We start from the raw sequence: 8,242 nt of genomic DNA, 5'->3' as shown, positions 1-8,242 counted from the left end.
ATGGGACGAAGGAAGTCCAGCCGGAAGCCGCCCTCCCAGAAGAAGAGGACAGGCACTCTGGAGACCGAGTTCACTTGCCCTTTCTGCAACCACGAGAAGTCTTGTGAGGTGAAAATGAACCATGCTCGAAAGATCGGAGACATCTCCTGTGCCGTGTGCCGAGAGGAATTCCAGACGCCCATCACACACCTGTCAGAACCAGTGGATGTGTTCAGCGACTGGGTAGACGCCTGTGAGGCAGCCAATCTGTAGTGATGTCAAGGATCTGCCCCTCCCCAGCCCCCCTATGGCTACTGAGCCAGAGAATCTCCAGGACTCTGGGGTATAGGTCCAGGGCTGGGACAGCCCTCCCTCTGTGTGGATGGAGTGGATGTGAGTGACTCCTGTGGCTGGGCTTTGCGGGGGAATACCATTCTCTTAGTTTGCTTTTGTAGAAAAGGTAGGGGCTAGTTGCAGAAACTCATGGGTCTGTCAGTAAAGCAACCAGTGTGTAAGGCAAAAGAGAAGCGGGCTTGGGGGGTGGGGGGTGCGAGTGGGGGATGGGGTGGTGGTAGCACACGCCTTTAATCCCAGCACTTGGGAGGCAGAGGCAGGCAGATTTCTGACTTTGAGGTCAGCCTGGTCTACAGCAGGATTCCATGACAACCAGGACTACACAGAAAAAAAAAAAAAAAAAAAAAAAAAAAAAAAAAAAAAAAAAACCTGTCTCAAAAAAACAAAAACAAAAACAAAGAAAAAAACGAGTTCCAGTGCTGTCAGGACTACTCAGAAAAGCCTCATCTGAGAAAGAAAGGGACGTCTTACCTGGCTTGGTCCTCCTTCAGAGAAGATGTGCTCACCAACTCTATACCTGCGCCTCCTCAGCTATCTCAGGACCAACTTGAAGCTGAAGAAATGTCAAAAAGATTCCAAGATTAGGGCAGACCTCACTGGTCTCCTCGCGAACAGTGCTTCCATGATACTGATACAGGAAAGGCTGGAGTCTGCCCTTGTTGGAGTATTTTGGAAATGGAGATACTTTCCCAGAAATCCATGTGGCCCATTGTCCTCTGGATATGGGAGGAAGAAAAGCATTTATAGCAGAGGACTGCCTGGGCTAGCCTCTGGGAGAGAAGATGCGCCTCACCCTGGAGAGGCTTCAGACCCTAGAGAGTGGGGAGGCGGGTGGGGTGTGCTGGTGGGGAGTGGGGACATCTTCTTGGAGACAAGGGGAACAAGAATAGGATGAGGAACTGTGGGGGGGTGGCCGGGAGGGAAGGTCAGTAGGGGGATTAGGACTGAATTGTAAAAAAACAAGATTAAAGATAAGAAAAAGAAAACACACATAACTTTGCTTTCTTTCATTGTTTTCTTTAAGATTTATTTATTTTATATGTGGGAGTTCAGTGGTGTTTCTCTTCAGAAACACCAGAAGAGGCTATCAGATCCTGTTACAGATGGTTGCTGGGAATTGAATTCAGGGCCTGTGGATGAACAGCCAGTGCTCTTAAACACTGAGCCACGTCTCCAGCCTATGACTTTGACTTCCTACATGCAAAGTTAATGTTCAACTGTTCATGAATAATGTGTTTGCCTGACTGTCTAGACTTCCGGAAAGCCCATTTGTCCATGAGCATGTATCCAATAGATTAAAATTTTGGTTCTTGCTGGGCGGTGGTGGCCCACGCCTGTAATCCCAGCACTCTGGGAGGCAGAGGCAGGTGGATTTCTGAGTTCGAGCCCAGCCTGGTCTACAGAGTGAGTTCCAGGATAACCAGGGCTACACAGAGAAACCCTGTCTCTAAAACCAAATCCAACCCCCCCCCAAAAAAATGGTTCTTCTATCATGTCAGTCATGACCAAATCACTAAAAAAATTGATAACTGCAAAATAATTCACACACTCTCTGAATAATTAAAATGATTTTTCATTGAAATTTAAATTGGGGAAATTGGGTTTTATTTCTCAAATGGCAAATAAAACTGATTTCAATGCACAATTGGAGAATGTTTGGATTTAATATCAATGAGAAATGACTTAACATCATCATAACTATTCTAGAGTTCTAACATCTGATACTATTTTGAGAAACATTTGGCCAAGTATCCTCCAGACCATGCATGAGTTACATAAAGCAACCTGTCTGCTGAACCCTGTGCCTCTAGCCTTTCCCACATGTGTAATTTGGTGGAATTTTCAAAGCAAAGTCTATTGGCCAGAGGGGTGTGGCTAGTTCTACACTTCTCAGCATCACAGAGCTCTTAAAAAGTCACAGCTGATCATCAACTCTGGCTTGAATTCCCAAGTCCTCCAGGAATTCAACTCCCCTAAAATTGAGCATTCAAATTTTCATGTGTGTGAGTGTGTGTGTGTGTGTGTGTGTGTGTGTGTGTGTGTTATACAAAGAAAGAGACAGACATAGAGAGAATAATGGAAAGAATAACAAGCAATGGATTTGGGAAGGAGTAGAAGGAGGGGGACATTGGAGAGGTTGGAAGGCTGGGGCAGAATGATGGAATTATAAAATGTTCTAAAAATTAACAATTAATTAAAACTAGCATCTTGGGGATGGAGATGTAGTTCAGTGGGAGAGTGGTGACTTAGCATGCTCAATGGTTTGGATCTGACACCCTATGTTGTTTAAAAAGGTTCAAGACTAAGTGCTACTTACTATACTATCTGCTTTTGTGTCAAGTTAACGCAGTCTGGAGTTATCTCAGAGAAAGGAGCTTCAGTTGAGGAAATGCCTCCATGAGATCCAGCTGTGGGACATTTTCTCAATTAGTGAACAAGCAGGGAGGGCCCCTTGTGGGTGGTGCTATTCCTTGGCTGGTGGTCTTGGGTTCTATAAGAAAGCAAGCTGAGCAAGCCAGTAAGAAACATCCCTCCATGGCCTCTGCATCAGCTCCTGTTTCCTGACCTGCTTGAGTTCCAGTCCTGACTTCCTTTGGTGATAAACAACTGTGTAAAAGTATAAGCCTAATAAACCCTTTCCTCCCTAACTGACTTCTTGGTCGTGATGTTTTGTCCAAGAATAGACACCATGACTTCTACACTATGACAGACTGAGTGTTCATGAAGCTGGCTATTACTTTAAAGTTTGGAGGGACTGGGATTTCCTCTTTTGTGAGTTGTATGCCTGTCTCCCTTTCCCATTCACATACTAGTTTCTTATTGTGGATTTGTGAAAACTGCTTCTATATTGCTTTTATAATGTTTATTTTCACCATTAATCATGATTTTCCAGGGAGGTCGAGGGAGTTGGGGAAATGAAACCAAGAGAGGAAGGGGAGGGAAAGGTGCGTGAGGATCAGGTCGTGGACTGGACAGGAGAGAGGTAAGAGAAGGTCAGAAAATCTTTTTCTTTAAATTTTTCTGTTCCATACAGGGTTTCTCTGTGTAGCCCTGGCTGTCCTGAAACTCACTCTGTAGACTAGGCTGGCCTCGAAGTCAGAAATATGCCTGCCTCTGCCTCTCAAGAGCTGGGATTAAAGGTGTGAGCCACCACTTTCCGGATTAATTTTTTGTTTCTTTGTTTTATATATATATATATATTTGAGACAGGGTTTCTCTGTGTAGCCCTGGCTGTGCTAGAACTCTCTCTGTAGACCACCAGGCTTGGCCTCAAACTCAGAAATCAGCCTGCCTCTGCCTCCCAAGGGCTGGGATTAAAGGTGTGTGCCTCCACTGCCCAGCTTGAAAGTCAGGAAATGAAATAAAAATATGTAGCAGTGGAGGATGAGGAACTGGGTGTAGCCATGGGAAGGTTGCAAATGCCAGGGAAGTGAGAGTTTCCTAGGATCCAACAGGGATGGCTTTAGTGAAAATGCACAGTGAAGACAAGATAGAACCTGTACAGACAGGCGCCAGTAGATAGGCAAGGCCCCCATTCAAGGGATGGGGCCACCCACCCTTCTCAAAGGTTTGTTTTTAATTATTATTTATTTATTGAATGTATATGAGAAAACTATCACTGTCTTCAGACAAGGTTTGAACCCAGAAATGTTCCTGTTCTAAGGAAAGATAGACACAAACAATGAAGCAGAGACTGAAGGAGGGGCCATCCGGGGACCTTCCCCCACGGGGATCCGTCCTGTTCACAGACATCAAAGCCAGACACTGTTGCTGTTGAAAATTGGAGCTTGGTGACAGGAACTCGGTGTGGCTGTTTCCACGGAGGTTCGGCCGGCACCTGACCAATGTAGCTGGGATGATCACAGCCTACCATCAGGCTGAGGCAGCTGACCAAGATGAAGGAGCTGGCTGAAGGACTGGAGGAGCAGAGGGGGACTGCAACACCACAGGAACAACAATGTTTGCTAACCAGACCACCCAGAGCTCCCGGGGAGGGACTAGACCACCAACCAGGGAGAGCACAGGGAGGGGGTCCATGGCTCCAGACACATAGGAAGCAGAGGAGCCCTTCTCTGACATCAGTAGGAGGGGAGACCCTTGGTCCTGAGGAGGTTTGATGAGCCCGCAAAGGGGGATGCAGTAGCTGTGGGGCTTGTGTTGCATCACCCCCACGGAGGCAAAGGGAAGAGGGGAGAGGGCAGATGGGTGAGGGGATTGAGGAGGGATAAAGCGGAAGGGGGATGACATTTGAGATATAACGGAAAGGAATAACACATTTTGAAAAAAAACATAATAAACAATGAATTGTCCTTTTGTTCGATTGGTTGGTGTGGTGATTGAAATATGCTTGGAAGAGGGTGTGGTACTGTCAAAGGGTGTGGCCTTGTTCGAGGAGGTGTGTCCCTGCGGAGGCGGGGCTTGGAGGAAATATATACTCAAGTTCTGCTCAGTGTGAGACACAATAGTCTCTCCTTGCTACCTTCTAACTGGGAAGCAGAGGCCAGCAAATACCTGGTCTAGGTCAGCCCGGTATGTAGAGTCCCAACACTTCTTTGCGCTCATGCATTTACTAGGTAGCACATCTTTTGGAACGGACTTCAACCTTAGACCCACTGAACCAACTAGCCTCGTGCGACTGAGCAACTAACAAGTAGATTCTTTTACTTCCCGTTCACAGGGCACCATTGTTGGAGAAGTTGGACTACAGATTGGTTTATCCCCTCTGCAGCCATGGGACGAAGGAAGTCCAGCCGGAAGCCGCCCTCCCAGAAGAAGAGGACAGGCACTCTGGAGACCGAGTTCACTTGCCCTTTCTGCAACCACGAGAAGTCTTGTGAGGTGAAAATGAACCATGCTCGAAAGATCGGAGACATCTCCTGTGCCGTGTGCCGAGAGGAATTCCAGACGCCCATCACACACCTGTCAGAACCAGTGGATGTGTTCAGCGACTGGGTAGACGCCTGTGAGGCAGCCAATCTGTAGTGATGTCAAGGATCTGCCCCTCCCCAGCCCCCCTATGGCTACTGAGCCAGAGAATCTCCAGGACTCTGGGGTATAGCTCCAGGGCTGGGACAGCCCTCCCTCTGTGTGGATGGAGTGGATGTGAGTGACTCCTGTGGCTGGGCTTTGCGGGGGAATACCATTCTCTTAGTTTGCTTTTGTAGAAAAGGTAGGGGCTAGTTGCAGAAACTCATGGGTCTGTCAGTAAAGCAACCAGTGTGTAAGGCAAAAGAGAAGCGGGCTTGGGGGGTGGGAGGTGCGAGTGGGGGATGGGGGGTGGTAGCACATGCCTTTAATCCCAGCACTTGGGAGGCAGAGGCATGCAGATTTCTGACTTTGAGGTCAGCCTGGTCTACAGCAGGATTCCATGACAACCAGGACTACACAGAAAAAAAAAAAAAAAACCTGTCTCGAAAAAACAAAAACAAAGAAAAAAACGAGTTCCAGTGCTGTCAGGACTACTCAGAAAAGCCTCATCTGAGAAAGAAAGGGCCGTCTTACCTGGCTTGGTCCTCCTTCAGAGAAGATGTGCTCACCAACTCTTTACCTGCGCCTCCTCAGCTATCTCAGGACCAACTTGAAGCTGAGGAAATGTCAAAAAGATTCCAAGATTAGGGCAGACCTCACTGGTCTCCTCGTGAACAGTGCTTCTATGATACTGATACAGGAAAGGCTGGAGTCTGCCCTTGTTGGAGTATTTTGGAAATGGAGGTACTTTCCCAGAAATCCATGTGGCCCATTGTCCTCTGGCTATGGGAGGAAGAAAAGCATTTATAGCAGAGGACTGCCTGGGCTAGCCTCTGGGAGAGAAGATGCGCCTCACCCTGGAGAGGCTTCAGACCCTAGAGAGTGGGGAGGCGGGTGGGGTGTGCTGGTGGGGAATGGGGACATCTTCTTGGAGACAAGGGGAAGAAGAATAGGATGAGGAACTGTGGGGGGGTGGCCGGGAGGGAAGGTCAGTAGGGGGATTAGGACTGAATTGTAAAAAAACAAGATTAAAGATAAGAAAAAGAAAAAACCCATAACTTTGCTTTCTTTCATTGTTTTCTTTAAGATTTATTTATTTTATATGTGGGAGTTCAGTGGTGTTTCTCTTCAGAAACACCAGAAGAGGCTATCAGATCCTGTTACAGATGGTTGCTGGGAATTGAATTCAGGGCCTCTGGATGAACAGCCAGTGCTCTTAACCACTGAGCCACGTCTCCAGCCTATGACTTTGACTTCCTACATGCAAAGTTAATGTTCAACTGTTCATGAATAATGTGTTTGCCTGACTGTCTAGACTTCCGGAAAGCCCATTTGTCCATGAGCATGTATCCAATAGATGAACATTTTGGGTCCTCTATCATGTTATTCATGACAAAGTCACTGACAAAAAAAGACAACTGCAAAAAATAATTCACTCGAGCTCTGAACAATTAAAATAAATTTTCATTGAAATTTAAATTTAGCAATTGGGTTTTATTTCTGAAATGGCAAATAAAAACTTCTTCAGTGCATAGTTGGAGAAAGTTTACATTCAGTGTTAATGAGAAGTGACTTGACATTATCATTACAGATAGAATTCTAGCCTCTGATACTATTTGAGAAACAGATGGCCCACTGTCCTACAAAAGTTTCACGAGGTACATAAAACAACCTTTCTGCCGAGCTTCTGGCCTATCTAGCCTTTCCCATGTGTGCAGTTTGGTGGTATTTTCACAGCTGAGCCTGTTGGCTGGAGGCATGTTGCTGTCTTCTAGACTTCTCAGCATCACAGAGCTCGCAGGAAGTCACAGCTGATCTCACTGAGCAACTACTCTGGCCTGAATTCACAAGTCCTCCAGAATTTAATCATTTCTCCCAGAGGTGACAAGCAAACAGATCTTAGGAAAAGTGTGGGTTCCGGAAATGCCTGAGGAAGCCACTGCCCTTTGTATTTTCTCTCAGATCTTGGCAATATTTAGTATACTGATTAGTATATTGATTAAATCAGACAATCCAGGAGATTCAGGAGCCAAAGTTTTGTTTTGAAATCTTTATTGTTCTTTTCTTGCCAAATGATTTCAGTCTGTGAGACTCATTAAAGAGTCAAAGATATCAATAAGTAGCTGCATATGGCCCTTCCCTCGGCTATAGATTTGGGCCTGTGATGAGAACAGAGTATCAGCCACACTGTCTGCCAAAGCCAGAGGTTCATGGCACTGCTCATCTCACTGGGACCCAGAGGTTCATGTCACCACTCATCTCGCTGGGACCCAGAGGTCCATGGCACCGCTCATCTCGCTGGGACCCAGAGGTCCATGTCACCGCTCATCTCGCTGGGACCCATAGGTCCATGTCACCCCTCATCTCGCTGGGACCCAGAGGTCCATGTCACCCCTCATCTCGCTGGGACCCAGAGGTCCATGTCACCCCTCATCTCGCTGGGACCCAGAGGTCCATGTCACCCCTCATCTCGCTGGGACCCAGAGTCCATGTCACCGCTCATCTCGCTGGGACCCAGAGGTCCATGTCACCACTCATCTCGCTGGGACCCAGAGGTCCATGTCACCGCTCATCTCGCTGGGACCCAGAGGTCCATGTCACCACTCATCTCGCTGGGACCCAGAGGTCCATGTCACCGCTCATCTCGCTGGGACCCAGAGGTTCATGTCACCGCTCATCTCTCTGGGAACCAGAGGCTTGATTTCAATGCTGCATGAATGTATGTGCACAGCTAGACTGCCTGAAGACAAGGGTGTGGTATTCACCTTTAAAGAAAATTTGGGTGTGTTATTAAACTTCTTTGTGTTTCATTTTTAATTTAAAGAACCTAATAATCTCACATTGCCTATATGGATTGAACAGGTTGCTGTATCAAGAATCTTTTTTGTTGTTTTTGTTTTTGCTATGAAGTTTCTTCTCTTTTCTTCTTCTTTTTATTGGA

The 8,242-nt window shown here is 46.8% G+C and overlaps 2 protein-coding genes across 2 annotated transcripts; both read left to right on the top strand.

Annotated features, from left to right (window-relative positions):
• LOC127664160 (transcription elongation factor 1 homolog) lies at positions 1–252 on the top strand. The gene has a single exon (XM_052156022.1). It carries the CDS (start codon positions 1–3, stop codon positions 250–252), a length of 252 nt encoding a protein of 83 aa, XP_052011982.1.
• A 4,812-nt stretch (positions 253–5,064) lies between these two features.
• LOC127664159 (transcription elongation factor 1 homolog) lies at positions 5,065–5,316 on the top strand. The gene has a single exon (XM_052156021.1). The coding sequence runs from the start codon at positions 5,065–5,067 to the stop codon at positions 5,314–5,316; it is 252 nt and encodes an 83-aa protein (XP_052011981.1).
• Positions 5,317–8,242: the final 2,926 nt, after the last annotated feature.

The sequence above is a fragment of the Apodemus sylvaticus genome, chromosome 13 (genome assembly GCF_947179515.1).
Source record: "Apodemus sylvaticus chromosome 13, mApoSyl1.1, whole genome shotgun sequence".
Lineage (NCBI taxonomy): Eukaryota > Metazoa > Chordata > Mammalia > Rodentia > Muridae > Apodemus > Apodemus sylvaticus.
Note: the sequence above shows the minus strand (reverse complement) of the source record. Positions and strands in the feature narration are given on the sequence as shown.

Bases quoted from the DNA above. Each gene is read 5' to 3' on its own strand.
- LOC127664159 (XM_052156021.1), top strand. From the start codon at position 5,065: ATGGGACGAAGGAAGTCCAGCCGGAAGCCGCCCTCCCAGAAGAAGAGG.
- LOC127664160 (XM_052156022.1), top strand. From the start codon at position 1: ATGGGACGAAGGAAGTCCAGCCGGAAGCCGCCCTCCCAGAAGAAGAGG.